This window comes from Rhizopus delemar, genomic scaffold (genome assembly GCF_000149305.1).
Source record: "Rhizopus delemar RA 99-880 supercont3.9 genomic scaffold, whole genome shotgun sequence".
NCBI lineage: Eukaryota > Fungi > Mucoromycota > Mucoromycetes > Mucorales > Rhizopodaceae > Rhizopus > Rhizopus delemar.
The window spans coordinates 1884940-1907569 of record NW_027137835.1 but is presented as its reverse complement, the minus strand read 5'-3'; the positions used below and the strand labels follow the sequence as shown (position 1 = coordinate 1907569).

The 22630-nt window shown below is 35.8% G+C and overlaps 10 protein-coding genes across 10 annotated transcripts; 3 read left to right on the top strand and 7 right to left on the bottom strand.

Annotated features, from left to right (window-relative positions):
- Positions 1 to 4: 4 nt before the first annotated feature.
- On the bottom strand, positions 5 to 777 carry RO3G_11803 (60S ribosomal protein eL13; the record flags this gene model as incomplete). The annotated part of the gene is made up of 3 exons (XM_067666387.1): positions 5 to 13; positions 78 to 458; positions 532 to 777. 3 exons carry the CDS (start codon positions 775 to 777, stop codon positions 5 to 7), a joined length of 636 nt encoding a protein of 211 aa, XP_067522488.1.
- A 918-nt stretch (positions 778 to 1695) lies between these two features.
- On the bottom strand, positions 1696 to 2601 carry RO3G_11802 (30S ribosomal protein S8e; the record flags this gene model as incomplete). The annotated part of the gene is made up of 3 exons (XM_067666386.1): positions 1696 to 2407; positions 2468 to 2535; positions 2599 to 2601. 3 exons carry the CDS (start codon positions 2599 to 2601, stop codon positions 1696 to 1698), a joined length of 783 nt encoding a protein of 260 aa, XP_067522487.1.
- A 952-nt stretch (positions 2602 to 3553) lies between these two features.
- Positions 3554 to 4101, bottom strand: RO3G_11801 (uncharacterized protein; the record flags this gene model as incomplete). The annotated part of the gene is made up of 3 exons (XM_067666385.1): positions 3554 to 3572; positions 3706 to 3818; positions 3877 to 4101. 3 exons carry the CDS (start codon positions 4099 to 4101, stop codon positions 3554 to 3556), a joined length of 357 nt encoding a protein of 118 aa, XP_067522486.1.
- Positions 4102 to 5031: 930 nt separating this feature from the next.
- Positions 5032 to 5292, top strand: RO3G_11800 (uncharacterized protein; the record flags this gene model as incomplete). The annotated part of the gene is made up of 1 exon (XM_067666384.1): positions 5032 to 5292. One exon carries the CDS (start codon positions 5032 to 5034, stop codon positions 5290 to 5292), a length of 261 nt encoding a protein of 86 aa, XP_067522485.1.
- A 1240-nt stretch (positions 5293 to 6532) lies between these two features.
- Positions 6533 to 7468, bottom strand: RO3G_11799 (40S ribosomal protein uS2; the record flags this gene model as incomplete). Its single annotated transcript, XM_067666383.1, has 3 exons — positions 6533 to 7147; positions 7198 to 7274; positions 7336 to 7468. 3 exons carry the CDS (start codon positions 7466 to 7468, stop codon positions 6533 to 6535), a joined length of 825 nt encoding a protein of 274 aa, XP_067522484.1.
- A 2613-nt stretch (positions 7469 to 10081) lies between these two features.
- Positions 10082 to 10900, bottom strand: RO3G_11798 (60S ribosomal eL27 domain-containing protein; the record flags this gene model as incomplete). Its single annotated transcript, XM_067666382.1, has 5 exons — positions 10082 to 10241; positions 10312 to 10480; positions 10543 to 10578; positions 10738 to 10792; positions 10874 to 10900. The coding sequence occupies 5 exons, from the start codon at positions 10898 to 10900 to the stop codon at positions 10082 to 10084; spliced, it is 447 nt and encodes a 148-aa protein (XP_067522483.1).
- A 689-nt stretch (positions 10901 to 11589) lies between these two features.
- On the top strand, positions 11590 to 12660 carry RO3G_11797 (uncharacterized protein; the record flags this gene model as incomplete). The annotated part of the gene is made up of 2 exons (XM_067666381.1): positions 11590 to 12295; positions 12608 to 12660. The coding sequence occupies 2 exons, from the start codon at positions 11590 to 11592 to the stop codon at positions 12658 to 12660; spliced, it is 759 nt and encodes a 252-aa protein (XP_067522482.1).
- An 81-nt stretch (positions 12661 to 12741) lies between these two features.
- Positions 12742 to 14784, bottom strand: RO3G_11796 (uncharacterized protein; the record flags this gene model as incomplete). The annotated part of the gene is made up of 5 exons (XM_067666380.1): positions 12742 to 12875; positions 13044 to 13070; positions 13142 to 13459; positions 13518 to 14386; positions 14558 to 14784. 5 exons carry the CDS (start codon positions 14782 to 14784, stop codon positions 12742 to 12744), a joined length of 1575 nt encoding a protein of 524 aa, XP_067522481.1.
- Positions 14785 to 17600: 2816 nt separating this feature from the next.
- Positions 17601 to 18279, top strand: RO3G_11795 (uncharacterized protein; the record flags this gene model as incomplete). Its single annotated transcript, XM_067666379.1, has 5 exons — positions 17601 to 17691; positions 17752 to 17888; positions 17952 to 17992; positions 18054 to 18153; positions 18208 to 18279. The coding sequence occupies 5 exons, from the start codon at positions 17601 to 17603 to the stop codon at positions 18277 to 18279; spliced, it is 441 nt and encodes a 146-aa protein (XP_067522480.1).
- A 546-nt stretch (positions 18280 to 18825) lies between these two features.
- On the bottom strand, positions 18826 to 22485 carry RO3G_11794 (uncharacterized protein; the record flags this gene model as incomplete). The annotated part of the gene is made up of 9 exons (XM_067666378.1): positions 18826 to 19413; positions 19515 to 19881; positions 19951 to 20086; positions 20258 to 20850; positions 20900 to 21104; positions 21157 to 21784; positions 21840 to 21972; positions 22022 to 22206; positions 22381 to 22485. The coding sequence occupies 9 exons, from the start codon at positions 22483 to 22485 to the stop codon at positions 18826 to 18828; spliced, it is 2940 nt and encodes a 979-aa protein (XP_067522479.1).
- Between the last annotated feature and the right edge of the window lie 145 nt (positions 22486 to 22630).

Here is a 22630-nt window from a genome sequence, read left to right as displayed (position 1 = left end):
AAATTTATTTCTTCTATAAAATACAATGAAAGAATGTTAGATACAATTAATACTATATATATAAATACACAATTTACCTTGTTAGCTTCTTCTTCAGCCTTATCACGGGCACGCTTTTCACGAGCACCCAAAGTACGAGCAGCAGAGCGAGCGTAACGAAGCTTCATGTAGGCATTACCCTTCTTTTCTTCAGCAGTGATAGCACGGGCTTCAGGGGCAGCTGCAACTTGTTCAACAGGGAAGAGAGCACCACGGAATTGAACAGCAGAAGCAACTTCGGCAGCTTCAGAGTCACCCTTCTTGGGGCTAGCAGCCTTACGGGGGAAAACAATGAGCTTAGCCTTGTAAGCCTTTAAGCGTTGAACATTGAGTTCGAGAGATTCGTTGGATCTGTTACGGCGACGGTGGTCAACAGCAATACCAACGGAACGAGCTTCCTTACGATGGATGCCAGCTTCCTATTTTTTCAATATCCTAATATCAGCATTTTGTCCACTTTATCTGATTTATTTCTGCTTTCTCTTTGTTTACCTTGAGTTCTTCGAGGGTGAAACCACGGCCAGATCTCAACTTCATGTTGTAACGGACGGTGGGGCAGCGAACAGCAGGGCGAAGGAGACCATCAATGGGTCTAGGGGCAATACGGCCAGCCTTTTGAACACGCGCAATTCTTCTAGACTTCTTACGACCGGCTTGATCGAACCAGGTCTTAACACGGCGGTCCCATTGCTTGCGGAAGTGCTGGTTAGGCAATTGGTTGTTGTGCTTCAAAACCATTGTCTGTGTTAAAGTTGAATTTCAAAAATGTTGAAGTGTAGGAATTTATAAATACAGAAGTATAAGTTAGTAATTTGTACTGAGTTTTTTTTATCCATGTCAGTTATAATAGACATAGTACATCTTTATAACAATGGATTACAATTTAGATGCTTGGATATACGTACGGATTACCTTGTAGTGAGGAAAGAGAGAGATTGGCCATACACACTGTTAGAAGGAGCCAATACCTTGTTCTTCAAAGTCCGTTGAATGTCTACTATTTGAGCATCCGACTATTGCTTCATTCCGATCCGGACAATATCTTTGATTTGTTTCTTTCACTTAATGTAAAACTTTGAAGATCCTTTCAAGGATTTTCATGAAACTATGTGTGCAATATATGATATCTGTCTTCAAAACCGGAAAAAAAAAACTCTACATAGCAATTGGTTCATCTATCAGTTAGGAAATTTCTAAGGAACTGTACGCTTTTTATGTTTAATAAGAGGATACGATGTTACTCAATCTTTATCTGATTTTTTTATAACAAAAATTCAAATATAAGAGATAAAGGTACATTCATTGAATGGAACTGTACTTGCGAAGATGAGCCTTTTGTTCAAAGGCTGCACTTACGAAAATGTTGAGATGAAGACAGAGTGAAATAAGAAACTATTTGTAGTAAACATGTAATAAATGTAATTAAATCAAGTTTCAACTTAAGATACGATTGAGACCGGTGCCTGATTCGACCTCCTTCATTTTTAATTAAAAATAGAAAATATATGCACCCAAAACCATATCTGCTTAACAGATGCTATTTTTTTTTATTTCAAATAGAAAAATTGTACAAGACAAAATGCATTATTTATATATATATTTTCTTTAAAACGAAAAATAAAACGATGAAGAGAGATACAAGGAGAAAAGAATAATTTAAACCAACAAAACAGCATTAATACAGCCGTCGTTTTCAGGATTGTTAGTGACTTGGGCATATTTACCCCAAACAACCTTACCACCTGTTGTAACTAAACCCAATTCAGACACATTGACTTCGAGAACAGTACCTTTGGTAATTACACCGAGTTGGGTATATAAGGGAGATTGAGGGTTCTTCTTTACACCAATAATAGGCAAACAAAAAGTAGCTTTCAGTTCAGGATGTGTGACATGAGCCTTCTTGTAACGAAGTGCCATAGGTCGAACAAATCTTTCGTACTTTGGAGGCTTACGAGTAAAGCCTTCTCCAACAAATGTAGCCTTTGTAACCAAACGTTTCCATTGCTTTGACTTGTTTTTACCGGACTTCATTACCTTAAACATTTCATCTTCTGCAATACCTCGAACTGTAGGCAAAGGTACTGACCATTTACCTGCCTTTTCCTTTCTCTTTTGCTTCACCATGTTACTTAAAATCTTTGCACGGTCTTCTCCCTCACGATCCAAAAGATAAGTAGGAACAGCGCCTTCGGGGACAGCATCGGCTGTCTTTTGTTTAGCATTCTTTTCTTCATGTTGTTTAATAGCTTTCTTCATTTGAATCTTCTCAGCATGACGCTTCTTGTTATGCAGCTTAGCTTTGAGACCATGAAGTTTTTGGGCTATCTGGGATGACTTGTGCGCCATACGAGCTTCCCTCTTACGTCTAAAAGTAAAAAATAACATCAGTCACTTGGCTTATAATAACTACAACATTTGATCTTACTTGCGCTCCTCATAATCGAGACGACGACCATGTCGCTTAATGTGTTCTTCAATGTGCTCGTTTTGGGGCTAAATAAAAGCAAACGATTATCAGATTGGTATTCCTAGTTGATTTAATTTTTAGTTTTATACCATTTTTCAAGATCGAAGAAAGGGACAATAAAAAAAAAAAAAAAACCTAAAAAATTATAAAAAGTTTAATAAGTGACTTGCTTTCGCTTGACAGTCCTCGAATTTATTTCCAAATACGGCGTAAAACTTTATTCCCTTCTATGCTTTGCAATGAAAGCAATGATTCTCGGTTTTATCTAACTCTTTTCTCTTCTTTTAAGCTTAAAGTACACTCATGGAATGACACGGAAACCGCAAAATCGATTTTTCAATCATTTTTATTTGAAAATAGAAATACTACGTGCTGATAAAATTTTAGGTGGGAAGTCTGTGCTTTACCTTTGTGCATCAAGGGATAGAAAATAAATGAGATTGCATAAATAGATACTACTGCTTTGCCTTATAAATACTGAGTAAACACAGACAGACTATTCCAGAGTTCTTTGTTTTTGGCCTGCATTTCACTATGCAAACATTGATAAATGTCGCTTTCTAATGCGTCTTTACAAGACAAAAAAAATCTATTGTACTAGTACATAATATGAATTTAGCATACCTAACCACTTGCTTACCTTTGATTTTATCCGTTGCATTAAAGATTAAGATTTATAAACTAGCTTACAACATCAAATTCATAAACCAGTATTATTACAATAGGAATATCGATAAACGACTACTTTAAAAACGAGTCAACATTTACATCTTGGATGCTTTCCCCACAAACATCTTTCTATGTGATTGTGTTGCTTGATTAACAAGGATAAGAGATTGTGGTTCAAATAAAGAACAGCAGCACTTCTTCTGGTGTTGTCTATACTGTAATCATATATAATAAGACTAGACTTTCTCAGGCGTGATTAAACTATACAGTCATCTCAACTTTTATCTTTTTATTGTTTGGTTAAATAAATTTTGGTTAACCATCTAATGATGATCATCGAGTTTTTGGAAACGAATTCCACCTTAAAAAAATAAATTAGTTATCTTTTTCGACACTATATAGAAAAAAAAAAAAAAAAAAAAAAACTTACAATAGCCACATGCTTGAGGACCAGGTTTATCTAAATTAATATATACTTTAGGGTGACCTAAAGGACCGCCACCTTCAAAGATGTTTTTTAGTATTACGAAAATGTAATTAATATAATTGTGTCCTTACCACCATCACAATGAGCAATACGCTTCTTTACAAATCTAATAGGTTCTTCGGCGATGAGCTCAATAGCTGCCATAGGATTGGGCTAAGCGTTATTGTTTATTCATTGTGCTAACATTGAGACCGTAATTGCATCAGCTTACCTGAGTGCTGATGTCTGTTTGTTCAAAGCGTGGGCCCTTTAAAGCATCAGCTTTGGCACGCTGATTCTCTGACCAGGTTGTTGGGCGATTACTTGCTTGTTCAGCTGCAGGAGCAACAGTTTTTGCAGTAGGCTGAAGAGATGTTGTGTAAGAAGCAGTAAAGCTCTTTAATGCAGTGTTGCGGAAATTGCTTGACTGAATGCGTTGGATAGAACGTCGAAGCATGTTTTTGAAGAAAATTAATACAAGAGGAACACACCCAGTTTAATAAGGTGCAAAAAATTTGGTGGTGCCCTTTATTCGCCCGAGAAAGATGACGCAGTGAAGAGTTTGACCTCAGACAGTCAATTGCGGCATTTTCTTTTATTTATGAATAATTAAGGTGAAAGGAGCGCGTAGAAGTAAGTCTTCTAATACTGACATGTTAGTTGCTTCTTTACCGTTTTTGTTTTACGGTGTTCAGATATGAAGTATCATGTTTGCTTTGGCAACAAACAAATTGTTAATGCCTCTTTGGACATATGGAAAACAGCAATACCATGTCTCTTATTAGCATGAGTTTGACGTTTGATCTAACTGGCATGATAAATAGCAATATTGATAAACCAAGCGTCAAACTCTATTTCGTCTGCAAACTGGGATACTGACCAAAGTTTCATTTGCATATTCAGGAGCGCTTAATTGAACAAAAAGATATTGAGAAATGTGGATAGATGAAGAAGACAACATTTGATATGTTGTTGTTAATAAAAGTATGTATCTGCGAATAAGGCAATTGATTAATCAAAAACACTCATCAAGGTGTGGCCGCTGCAATATATGGTTGTTTAAGGAATTCCTTGTTTGCCTGGTCAAGACCGATTTAGCAAACAAATTCTGAAAACACAAAGGGTCATTGATATGGTGACAACAGATTTATTGGAAGCACCAAATGGGACATATACGTTAGCTGATACCCAATGGAAAGATGGTCATAGTGACATGCTATATGTTCCTCAAAATTCTCTTCCGTCGATGCTAATTGAGGTTCAGAAAACTGTACACGAACCTTTCATGCGATGATTAATTCGCTGCTGTCAATACGTATTTCAAATTTACAAATCATATACGATGGTGTTAGTGTTTTGTGTCGACAAAGTCCCACTATCATCGCTTATGTCAAAATTTAAGGCAATCGTCGACAAGTGCTGGTTCTATTCCCTCGTTCATTGTGATTTCTGGGCAAAATCCTGTTACCTTGTTTCCAAACTGACTATGTCAACCATTGAAATTGATGTCAATTTGCGACCGTTGCAAGCATTGTCATCGTTTTTCATCGAACAATCATCGACATTGTATGGACAAGCCAATACACAAGACCCAACTATTCAACGTTTATACCTTATTGCCAAGAATACCCTTGAAAATCATGAATAGCTTGGATTAAATTTCGTGAAATCCTTCCAGATGATTTGCTCAAGCAATGAAAAAATCTTTGGGAAAGCTGAGACTGCAACCAGGGCCATTCCTGGTGCATCAAAAGCCAGAAAACTGATCAAACGCGGACTGCAATACAATGCATCGGCGAAAAGAAAGTACTTATCAGGGAAAGACTCGGATTCATCTCTCAAACCTCTACCGAAACATCAATTCACGGATACAACAACAGAAGCTTCATATGTCAAAGAAGATGATTTTGAATTTGTATTGGATTACAGACAAAAATTAGCTGGTAAAATGAACTGGGATTATGTCCTTACCATCCAAATCACATTTTCATGAAGAAGCACGCTATCCGTTATTTACACATGCACCACCGACTACAAATGCCTCTCTCAGTCCTTGATCCTTTGTCTTTTCTGCTGAATCAATTGCCTAAGAAGCCTCTTCTTTCTCCCCAGAAAGCTGTCGCTTGGAGAGTTCGATTTCCCATTATTGTACACTACTACATGAACTCAATTACTTGGCCCATGAAGAGACTTCAACCATCCCTCTAGAACCGGGTACTCAACTCTTAAAATGGTTACTCCAGAATTAGTTTCGAGTACCTCAAGTATTGTCCATCATTTCATCCCTTCTTCTACATTCTTACCTTTATGCCCAAAAGTTTTTTTAGTTTCCCTTTTACTTTACTGATCTGGCACGGGCAATTCCATGTATTTTAGACACTACGTGCCCCTTTCGCCTTTTTAATTATTCATAAATAAAAAATTTGTTTAATCGTATGATAAAACATTTTTGACCTTTTTTCTACCTCTTATTTCCTTTGTACACTTTATTCAATCTATGCCATTCAGAACAATATGTCATGCATAGTTATTACTTTTATTCGATACCTGAAAACATTTATCCAAATTACTTGGGAATAATTTAGATAATAATTTCTTCATTTTTAAATACGTGAGCAGTTTTCTTTTTTTTTTCCTACGTTAATCTTGCAAAAAGTATATTTCAGCTTGTTTTAAATCACTAAAAATCATTATATTTATGTGAATTTCCGTGTGAATACCATAAATATAAACACAAAAAAGATTTTAGTGTAGCAATAACAAAAACAAAAAACTTCCTCTTTGATCATCCGATTTTTTTTATCGTTTTCCTCTCTTTTTCTTCAAGTTTGTTAAAAACCAAATTATAAATTTAATTTATTTTTCAAAATCTATTAAGAGCATCCCATTTAAGCTTCCCAAGAGGAAGTGGCGGCAGGAGCAGCATCTTCAGCCCAGTCAGTGGTGGTTTGAGCGGACCAGTCAGCAGCAGCAGCAATACCGGCAACACCTTCAGCATCACCTTCAACGGCCCATTCACCAGTAGCAGCATCGGCAGTGGCAGCAAAGTCACCTTCCAATTCAGCGGCTTCGTTTTCTCTTTCAATTTCCTCAGGATCACGGTAGAAGAACATATCAACCATGACTTCCCAAGGAGTGTTGTAGTCCAAAGTACCACGAAGACGGAGGACGGCACGAGCCAAGAGCCAGTAGATCAAACCAATAGCATGCTTGGCCTTGTTGTTGGTAGGGATAGCAACATCGATGTATTGAAGAGAGGCATCAGTGTCAGCAAGAGAGATGACGGGGATGTTGACGTAGGAAGCTTCCAAAACAGCTTGGAAGTCGGAGCGAGGATCGGTACAGATGATCAAGCGAGGTTCACGGAAAGAACGGGTGATGTAGTTAGTGAAGGTACCGGGAGTGAAACGACCGACAATAGCTTCAGCGCCAATGTAGCGAGCAAACTTCAAGGCAGCACGGTGACCGTAAGGACGGGCAGAGACAACAACGATGTCTTGAGGCTAACAAGCAGATTTAATATTTTACGCATCAGCATAACAGTTTAACTTACGTTCTCAATAGCAGCAATGACACGGGCAGCAAAGATAAGCTTCTCCCAAGTCTTACCGATGTTGATCAAGTTGATACCTGTTCGGTTTTTGTTGGTTAGCATCTAGCTTCTTTTAATTCAAAATCCTATATTTATTACCATCAGCACGACGCTTGTAGATGTAAGGAGCCATGCGGACGTTGGCATTCTTGGTACCAATGTGACATTGAGCACTCAAGAGAAGTTGAATATCCTCTTCGGTGGGGCTGAGAATGCTAGGGACACGAGACATTATCTATGAAGTTTGTTGGTTATTAGCAACTTTAGGACGATGGATGGATGGATGTGTACATTACTTGATGTGCAAGGAAAGGGAAGGCCTAATCCATTAACTGCACTCATCTGTTTATACCATGACAACTGCCACATTATTTAAATCCCGAAGCTTCCTTGCTTTTGTTGCTGTGTTCAATTTTTGTGCGAAACACAAGCAACAGGATCATATTTTAGGTTTTTTTTCCAAATTCTAGGTTTTAAAGTCATTCAATTTATTTCGTTAGACTTAGTTGCAAGCTTTTCGTCTTTCACAAACATCTTAAAAAGATAAAAAATAAGCGCAAAGCTGTGCAAATAGGTGGTATTTTCAAAAAACTATTAAATGCTTATGAAGATTACATTAAGCAGTATTATTTAAAAATTTATTTATATCAAACGATGCTTGCTAATTGATCAACCTATTAACGGCCAAGCTTGATTAAAATAACCAAGAGCACAAGTTAACCAGCCAGTTACTGGTATTTTGGTAGTAAAAGTCATCAGGATTCAACTTACGGTAAAAGCACAAAGTGCTTTAACATGCCATATAGAGTTGACGCTAAATACATTAAAACAAAAAATGATAGGCAAGTTTTTTAAACGCATGTATTAGAGATTACGTTTTATCATAAAGGATTGCCGTATCGCTCAGCATTTTGTTGCATATCTGAAGTGTAATATATTTTTCAAAAAACCCTCAAAAAAATGAGAAATACAATGACTGACATAATTATCATGAGCTTCAGTTATTCTAGAAGACAGTTTTCAGAATCCACCGATATGAAAATTCTCAGTTCAGTTCATCCTGAAGAAGCAAAAATTAAAATACATCAGTTCATCTTTTGGTTTTATTCATATATTATACAGCTTTATTAAAGTTACATATCAATTGAGCTGGTTGATTACGATTTGTAAAAAAAAAAAAAAGTTTCTCTGAAACATAATTCCCATTCATCATTTCCATTTTTATTACTTTTATGTCTGTATATGTGGTAATCTATTAAATGATTTTATAAAGGGAATATATGTTTATGTCACACTTTAGCTTGCTTTCAGCTTATTTACCTTGCTCAAACACGATTTATTTGTAGAACACTAAAAAAATGTAAAGTAGGTTAATAAAACCAGATTGGATGCCTCTGAAGTCGAAGCAAATAAAAAAGTTACCAATAACTACAACTCAAGGGTACCCACCTGAGACATAGATACTATAAAGAGCAATAATGTAACCACAATCTCAAATTACAAAATATAATCATAAATGTACAACTGCATATAATGATACGTATACAGATAATGAGGTTAAGTAGGATTAGTATGCTATAATGCTTTGCATACTATATAAGCAAAGAATCATCTTAATTCTCTATCGTAGATCTTATGCCAATGAAGGATTGTCAACATTTGATAGTAATACAACAGAATACTAAAAAAAGAGAACTAAGCCTCAACCTAAAGTTAATTCAAGTCAGGAGTCAACTGGCTGAACGAATGGCCAGAAAAAAGCTATAAAACACACCACATATTAAAGGAGTGCGAATGTGAGGATAAAAATACTCAGTGAGAGACAACATAAAATATGCTTGACATTAATACTTTGTACAAATTTATTGGAAAAACGAGCACTGAGTATAAACTTTTAATTTAAAAATATGCTAAACTCTTTGGAATGTCTATTAAGCTTAAAGCTGCAAACTAAAAAAAATCAAATCATAATTTATTTTTGGTATATGAAAGTGCAACCTTATTAAACAAATCTAATTACATTAAAGATACGAACCCTTCGTGAAACATATAAAGAACAAGAGCAGGTTCCCTGGGACCCTGCTCAAACTAGCAAAGCGAGCGTTTTTCCATGACCAAGAAGTACTAGTATGTCCGTCGAAACAGGCACACCGGTTAGTTTTGTTACGGTAATGAAAATTACTATAATTCATCTGGAGATAAAAGAGCCGTCCAGAGAGAACTGGTCAAGGGACCTTGGCTTATATAACCACTTTAGTGGGCAACCGACAGTGAATTGGAAAAAAGATTTCTTCCGCAACAGAGCATGTATCGCAAAGAGGATAGCCAAAACGCTGGGAATTTTACCCATATATCTTGCTGACTACAGTAATGAAATCGTGCAAAATCTTCACTATGGACCTAATGTTCGGTAGACTCAAAAAAAAAAAAAAAAAAAAAAAAAAAAAAAAAAAAACGCAAAAGCACTTGACTTCCGCATATTGCTACAAATGGCATCATATTCATCTTTTCTATACTTTCAGGGTAACATGATCATTTTTGGGTATGCTATTTTTTAGGAAGCTCAAGAAAAATCAATTTTTATGCCATACGCATATTTTATTTTTAGGGCTAAATCCGATAGTAAATTAAACTATTTTATGTCCATTGGATGGAAGTTAATGTATTATAATTTTATCTGAAATCTACAAATGTGATGCTTGTAGAACACGACTCATGCAAAATCGTAAACAATAGTATAAAAAAAACGTACACAAAAAGCACAATATGTAAAATGAATTTTCACCAAGACAATCATACACTGCATGCAAAAATTACTTTTGTTTAATTGACAAATCAAATGCATTTAGAATCTGAGCTTGCTGAAGAACCACTTGTTCTTGCCAGTTTGGTAGCGTTCTTCGAACAATTTCTTGATGACTTTCTTGGAATCTTCACGTTGAGTGGGTTCCTTGAAAGTTTCAGAAGAGATGGTACCCTTGATTTGTTCCAATTCTAAAGCATAACTATTGTATATAATAAATTAGTATGCAACAAATTTATGCTAGGAATTTAGTAATTGTAAGTGCATCTTACCGAGTGGGCATCATATGATTGTAGTTGACAATCTTGATGAAAGGCTTAACCTTGGAACGCTTAGCGACCTTCTTCTTACCCATAGACTTGGTAACCTTGAGAGGAGTACGTTCAATACCAGCAACAACGGCATAACCATAGGGTCTTTCCTTGGTACCTTCATCGTGGTCTAATCATAGGGTTTAGAAATTTATGCACTATTAACTTTTTTTCTCTCTCCTGTTATTTCACTGTAATTGCGCTGCATAACAATGTGCAATTCATTGACTTTTGTGTAATTATTTTAATTTACTCGCAATTGTGATGAATAAAATAATTGTCGAGTTTTTTTTTGTTGTATAGTCGAAATGATTGAAATTGCACAAAGTTATGTCGACAAATTTCCAGCAAAATAAAAAAAAGAGAGGTGTGGTTGCAAATACATACTGCGAACAACAACGGCCTTTTTACCAGCGTAACGACCTTGCAAAATAACTACAACCTAATAATGTAAAATGTGAGTCTTTACAACCTCTTATCAAATCATCCATCGTTTCATCCATAATCTTAGTAATTTACGTACTTTACCAGCCTTGATGAACTTGACCATGATTGCTGACGATCTGTCAAAGAGAGAGGGAATGAGCTTGCTTTACTGGGATGTTTCTTTGCTTGATTGAGCTGCACAGTCTATCTGAAAATAGCATGGTCCGGACCGATGTTATCATTTAAATTCCGAAACATGCCCATGCTTTGTGTTACTAAGTGATCAATATAATGATGAACACGGGGTAAATCAAGATTATTAGGAGAAAGCATAATCGTATGTGTTTAGATAAAAATGGCTAAGATTGTGTGAGGTAACGGCAAGAAAGGTCATTGCGCAGTAGACGTATTACTTTATTTAACCGGAGTAAGGGGAAGTTAAATAGAAAAAGCATATAAACTCAGTGAATTATCTTTTTTATAATTTTGAATCCTTTTAATTTATTTTCTAAAACCTGTACAAATTATTTCATCCTTAGATTAGAACCAAAGTGTATGACTGGATCATCACCTCGCAATATTAGCCAACTAGCATACATAGCTACATCTATGCTTCCATGCTTTCTGTTTATGATTGTATCTATACCTGTAAAAAGAAGAAACATTATCCAAGAGATATGTTTATTTCTGCTATGGGTTGCTGGCCTATCTGTACCATTATACTATGCCGGAAAGCTTTCTTATGCTTCCCTAATTTCATCCTCAGTGTTTAATTGGGCAACTTCCATGAAGATGGGTGTTTGGCTATTTTCGATGACTATGGAAGAAAGAAGACAGTGCCCATTTGCCATAACCCTTACAAGCTGGAGAAGAAGACCAACTATAAAGAATAAAGATGTAGAAGAAGAAAAGACAGGAAATCAATCAAACTCATCCCACACGAACATCTCCTTAATCAGCTTTATCATAGCAGGCATGAAGCATGTACTGATTGCCGATATAGCTGATATAAGTTTGCACCTGTATGACATTAATCTTCCTATACATGTATTTTCAGCTATTGTGCACAAGTTCTTTGGTTATCTTGGCTTCTCAGTGACAGACACAGGCTTCTCACTCAGCTTAGGAAATATTCTAATCAGTACACTTATTTGTGTGATATTCTCTGTTTATCTTCAAATGCAACTACAAGTAACATACGATTCGGCCATGATCATCTTTTCTTCCATGTACAAACTATGTGCGATATTGGAAAAGTGGCAATTGAATTACATTTTAAAGGAGAATTACACAAAAGATGTTGAAAAATCCAAAGCTCTGTTAAAACGTGTCCATAAAATCAGGGCTGTAAAGACCTATTTTGAAGAGACGATTTATATGCCACCTGCATTCAACGAACCATGGAGTGCACATTCTCTTCGAGATTTTTGGGGAAGACGCTGGCATACTTATTATAATGAATGTTTTTACCGCCTTGGATATCAACCCATTCGCCTTCTTGTAAAGCTTGTATCTGGTCGTAAGCCACCTCGATGGCTACCTGCCTTGTCGGTATTTGTTATGTCTGGATTGATGCATGAATACTTTTTATATGTTGCCACGGGTCCTACATTGCACTTTCATGGTTCTCCTTTACCAACCGGTTTCTTTCAATTTTTGTTTTTTGTTTGTCAAGTGGTGTTTATTAGCATAGGCGACAAATATTTTAAGGAAGGCCCGCTTGGAAGACTGTTTGCTATCGTCAGTATGTTTATTACCTGCCATTTATTTGTTGTGCCCTATTTTGAAAGCGGCTATATGTATATGCCCCAATTTTCATTTTATCGTATAGCTGCAAATATTTATAGAGGAAATCCATCATTACTCGACTCCGTTTTTAAATAAAATTCTTAAATTAAAAAAACAAGAAAAATGATGTTTATTTATTAAGCGATAAATTAAATGTAAACATTTTTTTTCTTATTATCAAGTTTCAATCAGATTCCAGTGTTTAAACCATCGACGATTTGCATACTGTTGAATATCACCTTCCATACCAAAGGAAAATGGAGCAAAATGAAGGAAATTTAGAGCCATAACAATAAAAATAATTCCATAAACTGTTGTACCAAATTTTTTAGATTTGTGTCTTAAAAAGTGTTCCATTAGAAATGGTAACATGAATACACTGAAATAAAGTGCAGGAAAATAATGATGTAAATAGGTAATCCGTCCCATCATATAAAAAGGGATATAATGTAAAAACCAGCCAAAGAAAATCAATTTACCTACTGAAGTAAAATACATCCAACGTGCTAAGATTAAAAAAAAATGAATGTAATTTGATTAGACAGAGTTGGATTACTAGCATTGTCCATTCACCTACCTGGGCTCATGTCAATTACTTGTCTTTTCAATCGAATTGTGTATATTATAATCAGCAATGAGAAGGTGACAATTGATGCAAATGAAGGCCACCAGACGGAAGGATTACCCATCAAGTAAAACTTAATGTTTTCATTATCCCAACTGCACATACGTAAACCAACAGAGACCATTGGCCATTCTGTTGGCTTAGAAGCCAATATATCATCTTTGTCAGGGTCAGGTATCAATGCGTTATTTGAGTACCACATCACAATGTTTAGGTGTGCAAAGTTTTGAAAAAAACTTGATTTGTATGCATTATCTGGTGCAGGAGGCACTAAAAATAGAATGAGTTTTCTTTTCTCGTTCGTGTGTAAACATATTTTGATAATTACATTTTTCATTATGATGTTCTTCAATACTCCAAAAAGTTGAGGAATCTTCAAGGTCATCATCCCTACTACAATATACCTCCTGTTGTTTGTATCCCCATTCTGGCAAAGTTTCGTGACGAGAAGCAAGCAGACAATTCAAATACACATGACGTAAACGAAATAGAGTAGTCAAAGCTCTCACATGCTTGGTATTTCTCTCGTTCACATCCTTCACAATTTCTATTCTCCAATTATCTTGAACGTCTCCTATTTCGTCATCACCGTATCCGCTCACTTCCCAATTCTTGGAAGAGATTGGTGCATTGATAGGGTGACTATGTAAATTACGCATCGTATACAGATGAAAAAGACGTATAATATCACCATCCTTTACATATTTAATAAAAGTGTTGTTTACTTTAGGATTTGGTTGGCCTTCGTCCCCAACAGATCGTGGAAAGCGAACTTGCCAAATATTGTTGACATCTTTAAAGGAATAACAAGTAATTTGCTGTTGTTTTGAACCATCAGGATAATAATGTGGATGAGAATGTAAAAGTCCACCAGAGTATCCAAAGCTCTTGATAGTAATATTTGAGCCAAATGCTATTTGAACCGGATTACTTTGAAGATGACTACCATTAAGTCCCGCTTGAAATAAAGAACTCATCATGGTATCTCCCGGACCACTGTTGCGAAGTATATGGAAATGAGCCGCAAAACTGGCAACATAAATAGCAATAGGAATAATAATTAAACAGAGGATTCGAGACATCCAGTGAGCAATATAGGTTAATTTTGGCATATGAAGATCTCCCAACATATTCCAAAGATCCTCTATCGTATACATCCCAACAAAAGCAACTGCGAACAATCCAATCCACTTTACACTAAAATGACAAGTTAGCTTAATATACATACTTATTTTTATATGCTACCTCAAGACGCAACCTAATGACATTCCAGTACCGAGTAACCACAGCCACCACTGCTTCGAAAACGCTCTGTTGATAAAGTAGGAAAATGTTACTACTGACTTTCTTTGTTTGTACTTGATTTACCTGTCTCTTTGATAGCGAAAGCCTGAGAGGCAGAAAAAGGATAAACTTGTGAAAAATAATAACATAGAATCCAACAAAATAAAACGGCTGATTGTCAATAAAGCATTATCAAAGAGTATCATGAGTGCAGACAAAATACAAGACTTTGCTGATAAATTTAAATTATGAGCTGTACCATAAGCTAATGGTACAAGCATAGCACCCCAGGCAGCACCGAATATGCGCATTGTATATACATCTACTTCATCTGGGTAGGTTGATCCAGACTCGAAACTAAAGGAACCGTTATAATTGGCTAAATAACCTGATAATCCAACAAGCATTTTCCCCAATGGAGGATGAACATCAAAATAAAATTCATTTTTTAGATAATATGAGCCAAACTAGGGAAACCAAGATTAAAAAAAGAAAAAAAAAAGAATTTTGAATTATTTACCTTTCCAAAATGTGCCTGATTAAATGAAAAGAACACTGTTAGTACAAATCAATAAACAGACTTTAGTTTATATTACCTCATCCCAAATAACTTTTCTAGATTTATCTATTTTTCTAAAGCGTGTCCAAAGAGCAAGTATAGTTAAAATGATTGTAGTGATAGTATGTTGATGGGTATAGATAAACAATTTAATCTGCAGAAATTGTGTTTAATGCAATGATTTCAAAAAAAAAAAAAAAAGGTCTGTGTGTACCTTGCTTCTCTCCTGTTGTCTGTACAACCCAATGTCTTTTTCTACTTCCAATAAAGAAGGCTGATCGAATAAACTTTCACTTAATGGAATTGCATCAAATGTTTCAATATATTTGGGAGGAGGTGATTTAGGCAGTTGAAGATTACTATGCCTCCTTTTTAAAGCATCCATGTTTGCAAAAGTAAAAAAAGAAAAGGATAGAAAGGGGCAAATCATAAGGAGTAGTTATATGACTTTTATGTTATCATTCTTTGAGCAATGTTTCCTTTATATTTAATTAATGCATAAATAAAAATGGTATTTTGTGCGACTCCAACCAAACTCAAAGAATTTTCCAAGAGTAATAGCAGTGAACAATAGAACAAGTAATGAAAATATTTAAAACCATAGAGCTGCTATTGTATGAAAAATCGAAAAAAACTATGATAAAAGGCGACTGGAATAATTTATACAATTTACATGTTCCAGTAGTCAGCCGTACCTTTAAGGCCATCTAAATCCTTTTTTTACATTTGTATTGATTTTTACTGTCTTTCTTCTTTTGTCAACATTTTTTATAATGCAAGTCTCATAGAAACATTCTCACAAAATGCTGAATTACTTTAAAGTACATCACACCTACAGGACAACATTGTCGAACTAGTTCACATTAACTCAGCAAGGATTCTAAGTATTCTTACGCGGCTTTTTATTTTTTATTATTGAATAATGTTTTGTTATGATTAGTTTATAATTTTCTTGGTATCCTTTTTCATTTCTGAGTGTTTTGAGAGTATCAATAAAACAAGATTGTCCTTTTTTTTTGTACAAAGCTTCGCAATAGCTGTTAAAATGGCTTGGTGGATGTATATTACTTTAAATAAGCTTATAAGTTCTTACAAATAAGTACAATGCGAGAAGCACATTTCATACTATAGAAGAAATCCTAAGGTAGACAACAAGATCTCAAGGTTTGACTACGTACCGCAAGGAATTTGCTAAACAAACTAGTACGAGTTTGGCCATAGTCCTATGTTTTCATTTGGAAGCGGTCTTAAGACGCATTTACTAGAATCGTCTTCTATATCAATGTGTTCAACTGAAGAAATCTACGTACTTGTGATGATAATAAAAACAGATAAGCACTTCATACTTTTATTCGTTAAAAGACAATATTATGACTGATTTATGATATCGCTAACATGTCCAAGTCCTGATAACAATAAAAGATGTCTTTTCATTTCATTTTTTCGTTTTATAATACACACTTGTTAATTTCATTTTCTCAGAGAAATGTCTATGAAATTTTAAACTGCAATGTATAAATCAACTCAACTCAACTGAAACGTTTTGAATGTAATAAAAAGCTAATTCTAATAAAACGGCCATTTATGTGCATATGTGTCCATGCTTCAAACGTTTTTTCAGCAAGATGATTTCTTTTATCTTTTCGCATTGCATCTATTAAGAATATGTTGACCTTTTTTAGTTGTTAAACGAGCAAAAAACAATGTGTTATTTGCAAACAATCTTGGATTGTTAACATGTACTATTAAATGAATTGGACACATTCGCATTGTTGTATTGAAAGTCTACACTGGTGGGCTTCAGAAAGTACTTAAGCTATATACAAAGCTTTGAAAAATTGTTCTTTAAAAATCTCCTTAGATCATGTCTAGAATTCAATATAAGCCTTGCGCTTGTTCCTTAACTCAGTAGCCCAAAGATCTTCGCTGTTTTAAATTCATTTTGTCTATTATGGCGTAGTTATATTTCCTTTTTTGTAACCTAGCCACCCCTTTAAAAATTTCAGATCAATAGGATAAATGGATAAGGTACAGGTACAGTAAAGGAGTAAAACAGTAGCTTGATAAAGTGCTTGATTGAACATTATATCATAGCTACTAATATTTTATACTTGTATAAATATCTCAAGGTCATAATGGAACCTATTTTACTAATTATATTTATGATTCACATCAAAAAAGAGAAAAAAAATTGCTCAATCTACTGCATTTAAATTGAGACTTGTTTTTTTATTTTTTTATTCTTGAAATACTTACTTTTTCTTTCTGGAATCTTACACAAGAAAAAAAAAATTGATATGAGCAGCGAAAGAAGCCCACTCTTATTTCCTGTGAACTCGCATTCCGGAGGCTCGGTAATTTCTTATAGTACCTCACAAAAGAACTGCACCAATATTACGTTGAAAGACCGTTCAGAAGCTCAATCGACAAAGCGGAAATTATGGTTCGCTGTGGGTCTTGCATGTGTGTTTTTCGCTACTGAATTAGTAGCAGGTTATTTTGCAAACTCTTTAGGTAACAATTCTTTTATCTGCAATACTTTTTTATACTGAATTGCTGTTAGCTTTAATGTCTGATGCTTTCCACTTATTGTCGGACGTAGCTAGTTTTATTGTTGCTTTGGTTGCGATTTATTTAGCCGAAAAACCTGCGACAAAAAGTACATATGAAAAATGCCAAACGTGACAAAATATGAAACACTTAAAAAATACCTTTGTAGGACATACTTTTGGTTTTCACAGAGCAGAGGTCATTGCTGCGCTTGTATCTGTATTGACAATTTGGGTCCTTACTGCTTTTTTGGTTCATGAAGCCATTCAGCGTATTAAATATCCTCAAGAAATCAATGCTAAACTGGTAATGAAACAAAGAAAGATTGACATATAATGCCAAAATAAGAAACTAATTTCTTATAAATAGATGTGTATTACCGCAGCCATCGGTGTGGCCGTCAATATAATGTAAGTTTGAAAGGAAAAGAGAAAGGTTTAAAGGAATTAGATTTTAATACTGCTTTTATAGATTAGCCTATGTCTTGGGTGGTCATCACCACGGACATTCTCATAGCCATGAAGATCATCATTCCCACGATGAAGAAACACATAACCATCACCATCATAAGGTACATAATATAAATTCTTTTAAAATGCGATCTGACCGTAACATATGTTTACAGGAAGCAAACATTAATCTTCGTGCTGCCGCATTGCATGTCATTGGTGATTTATTAGCTTCAATTGGTATTTAATATTGATGCTTATATCAACACCAAATGTTTTAAACAAAAAGTTTTATAGGAGTTTTAATTTCTTCTATTATTCTGATCTTCAGACCTGATCTTACTATTGTTGACCCCTTATGCACATTCTTCTTTTCTATTCTCGTATTATACACAACTTATCACCTCGTCAAGGACTCACTTGCTGTGCTTATGGAGGGTGTGCCTGGCAATATTCACCCAGACTTGATAGAGAAGTCACTTATGGCAGTACCTGGCGTAATCGCCGTTCATGATTTGCATGTCTGGACCTTGTCTCCTGGAAAGTATTCCCTTACAGCTCATATTAAAATAGACCATGCAGCAGAAATCAGCTATGATGAAGTGTTATCAAAGGGACAACATATTGTCTGTGATGTTTATGGTGTTCATCATTCCACACTTCAAATAGAGTCAGACAAAACAGCATTCACAAGTCACTGCAACCCTGAATTGTGTGCTCCTAGAAATCAATAACCCCAATTTTTTAAAATAAATACAATTACATTATTATTTTATTATTATGCAGTAACCTATTCAATTGTAATCGCTCAATTTATCTTCAATAGGAAGTTGGTTCTTGGCTAATTTTCTGCTTGCCTTTTCAACCTTCTTCCACACTCTCAAAAAGTTCTCTCCAGCCAAACCAATCAGCTCTTCATCTGACCATCCACGACGAGCCAATTCAGCAAGCAGATCAGGATATTTACTGACATCTTCCAACCCAGTAGGAGTACTCTCAATACCATTGTAATCTGCACCTAAGCCCACACGATCTTTTCCAGCAAGAGCAGCAACATGTTCAACGTGATCTGCTACATCAGACAGTGTGACTTCTTTAGTGGGATCGCACTGTACAAAGTTATTATAAAAATTAACCATAACAACACCGTCTGTCTCTTCAAGACGTTTCAACACACTGTCAGGCACGTTTCGTTCGATAGGACAGATGGCATTGCTTGAGGAATGGGAGAACAAGACGGGTGCTTGAGTAACATTGAGTACGGCGTTCATGGTGGAGTGAGCAACATGTGAAATATCGACCATCATACCAAGACGATTCATTTCCAAAACTACCTTTTTACCAAACTCGGTTAAACCAACTCCTTGACCGAACGGAGCTGGCTGTGTATCGCAGCAAGACTCCGCCCATGGCGTGTGACAATTGTGAGTCAACTATCAGCGTGTTAGACACATGAATACAAAAAATTCGCTAGATCCTTTACCGTCATGTATCTCACGCCAAGATCATAGAATTGACGAAGTGCAGCCATTGAGCTGTCAATCATTTGTCCGCCTTCGATACCCATCATTGACGCAATACGTCCTCGTTTGAATGCCTTTTTGAACTCTTTTGTATTGGTTGCTATTTGGAACGTATCAGGGTACAAGTTAATCATACGCTTGGTAACATCGATGGATTCCATGGCTTTCAATATTTGATTAGATGAAGTGTCTTCGCAGTCGTAATAGATGCTCCAAAATTGACCTGTTAGTTGACCTTGACGAAGTCTTTGAATATCAGTGTGACCCCAGTCGAGATGTGTGAGATTCATATTATTAATCTTGCCATCAAACATAAATGCCAAGGACCTAGTTCAATAAGCTGTCAATTTAAAATAGTTTTGATATAAAGCTTTTTTTTTTTCTTCTTCTTCCTACATTGGCAAGTCATTGTGTGTATCAATCAGAGGATGGTGACGGAGTATTTTATGAACACGCTTAAGGGGATCTTGAGTCTTATGATGCTTATTAACAGACAGAACCTGTTGTTGATGTTCTCCCGCAAAGGCATAGGCTGAAGATAGAGCAAAAGCAACAACCGCAAAAAGTGATGAATGAACCATTAAGAAAAAAAGAAAAGAAAGAAAAGAAAAGAAAAAAAGTTTTCTTTTTCATTTGGTCAATGTATCACTTTATTTGTAAACTTTCTCTATTTCTTTCTTGTAAGCTTTCTCTACCTCTTTACGCTTTACTTTTCCACTTGTCGTCATCAGATCCTTCATCCAATCTCTGTCTCGAGTGACAATAATGTCCTTCACGATCTCGACACGACTGCAGCCTGAAGAAGAAGCGGTTTGTTGTAATTCCTTCAGTAGCTTATCTTTATCCACATCATTATCAGCTGGTTCCACAACACCAATGATGTAAGACTTATCACTATCAGCAACTAGACAAATATTCTTGATGGCCGAACAATTACGATATTTGGATTCGAGATTCTCCAAAGCAATGTATTCTCCGTGAGACAATTTAACCAGGTTTTTGACTCGGTCAGCAATAGCAAACGTACCATCTGGATTTAATTTTGCAATATCGCCTGTCTTGAACCAACCGTCCGAGGTCAAGGCTTCATTTGTGATATCAGATCGTTTGTAGTATCCTCTCATCAAAGAAGGGCCACGTAACCAGAGCTCCCCGATATTATCTTTTGCCTTGTAGTCTGTGTCTGGTACGTCAACAAAACGAAACTCAATAGAGGGCGAAGGAGGACCGATGATGCCGGTGACCAAACCGAGGCTGGGAAGTGTCACAGCTGCCAGTCCACAACATTCAGTCAAGCTATTTTACTGTGAGACCTTTTGATTCAAGTATACCAACGAAATTTTACCCATAACCCTGCAACATGAAACATAAAGTGGAGGTAATAAACTTTTGAGTTTCAAATGAAACAGGCGCACCTCCAGATAGACCATACTTTAAGTTTCCGCCTGTAACATCACTGATCTGACGAAACAGAATGGAATCATACGCATTTGTCAAAGCATTTGGTTTACCAAAAAAATTGAGTAATTGCCATTTTGCTTCAATAGCAGCTACAAAGAAAGGTCAGTAAAGTTATATGCTGTTGTGCTGCATGGAACGAACCATAAAAGGCTTGCCGAATAGCCCAATGCTGTTTTTGTAATTGGCCTTCTACACCCTTTCTGATCTTTTCCCAAACGGCCGGTACACCAGCCATAATAGTCGGCTTAAGTTCCTTCAAATCACCTACACCTTTGCCTTGCCCGTTGGGTCCACAAACGGAATCGTTCATCAAGGTACGCATGCTACCATATCCTATAGGAATACCTAGGGCGATCATGATGAATTCGACAATGAATTCGAGTACATGCGCGAGAGGTAAAAACCCAATGTACAAGTGCTTGCCTTCTGACAGGAAATCAGCAACCAAATATTCAGCAGCTCCCATGGCTGCAATGATATTGGCATGCGTCAACTCGACACCCTTGGGTGCTCCGGTAGAACCTGACGTATACATGATGAGAGCAAGATCGTCAGGCTTTGGACTCTCTTTGGGTCGAATTTCTTCTTCACTCTCTTGATCAAGTATGTCCTTATAATGAACGATTTCAACGTCATTTGATTTTTGATCTTTAAAGTCTTGAATTTCTTTAGATGCTTCGAACTCTTCGCCGGCATAGATCACAAACTTGGGTTGTTCTTTTTTATCGAGATCTTTATAAGCCTTATTGAGCGTTCCAAATAAGGAAGTCTATATGACGTACGAGTTAAGTTTTCTGCAAATGACGAGCCTAATTTTAGTTCACCTCTGTAAAGATTCCTTTTGCTTCTGTTTCCTTGATGATGTGACTGACTGAATCGGGTGGCATGGAATCATATGCTGTTGTTATCACCAAGCCAAGTGTAAGGCAAGCAATAGCTGTAATCATCCATTCAGCTCTAAAATCTATTTAATATGGATTCTATTCATAAAATTTCTTTGATTTACCTTGTTTTGCAATACAAAAGGACAATGTCGCCGTGTTTAAATCCGTGTTTCTGAAGTGAAGATGCCACCTTTTGAACACGTTGATTAGCTTCTTTATAGTTCAACCATGTATATTTGTCCAATTCAAAGTAAGTCCATTTCTTTGGTTTTTTGCCTTCTTCAGTAGATTTTTCTTTTGTATGAATCTAAATCAAAAGAGGTAAGTATAATACATGTAAATCTTTTTTCTATTGATTTACTTTAATAAGTTGACGGCTACCAAATACATCTTTATTTTCATTTGCTTTCACAGTTTCTTTCCACACATTGCCAATGATACAAGCATCTTTCTCTAATTTTGGAAGAAGTGGAGTACTTACAAAACCGTGTTCAGCGTGTCGACTTCGATAAATATGTTGATCTGAATCCACTTGAACTGTAGGATTCTCAGTATTTTGTAGGAAAAGGCCTTTGATGTAATTCATGTTGAATAAAGAAAAGAAAGAAAAGAAAATACATCATTTGTTTAGCTTATTTATGCCTACAACATATTGTGTCATGATTAAAAAAAAATGCAATGCTTTATCCTAAAATAGTAGGTAACACGGATTTTCTTGTATGCGCGTCATG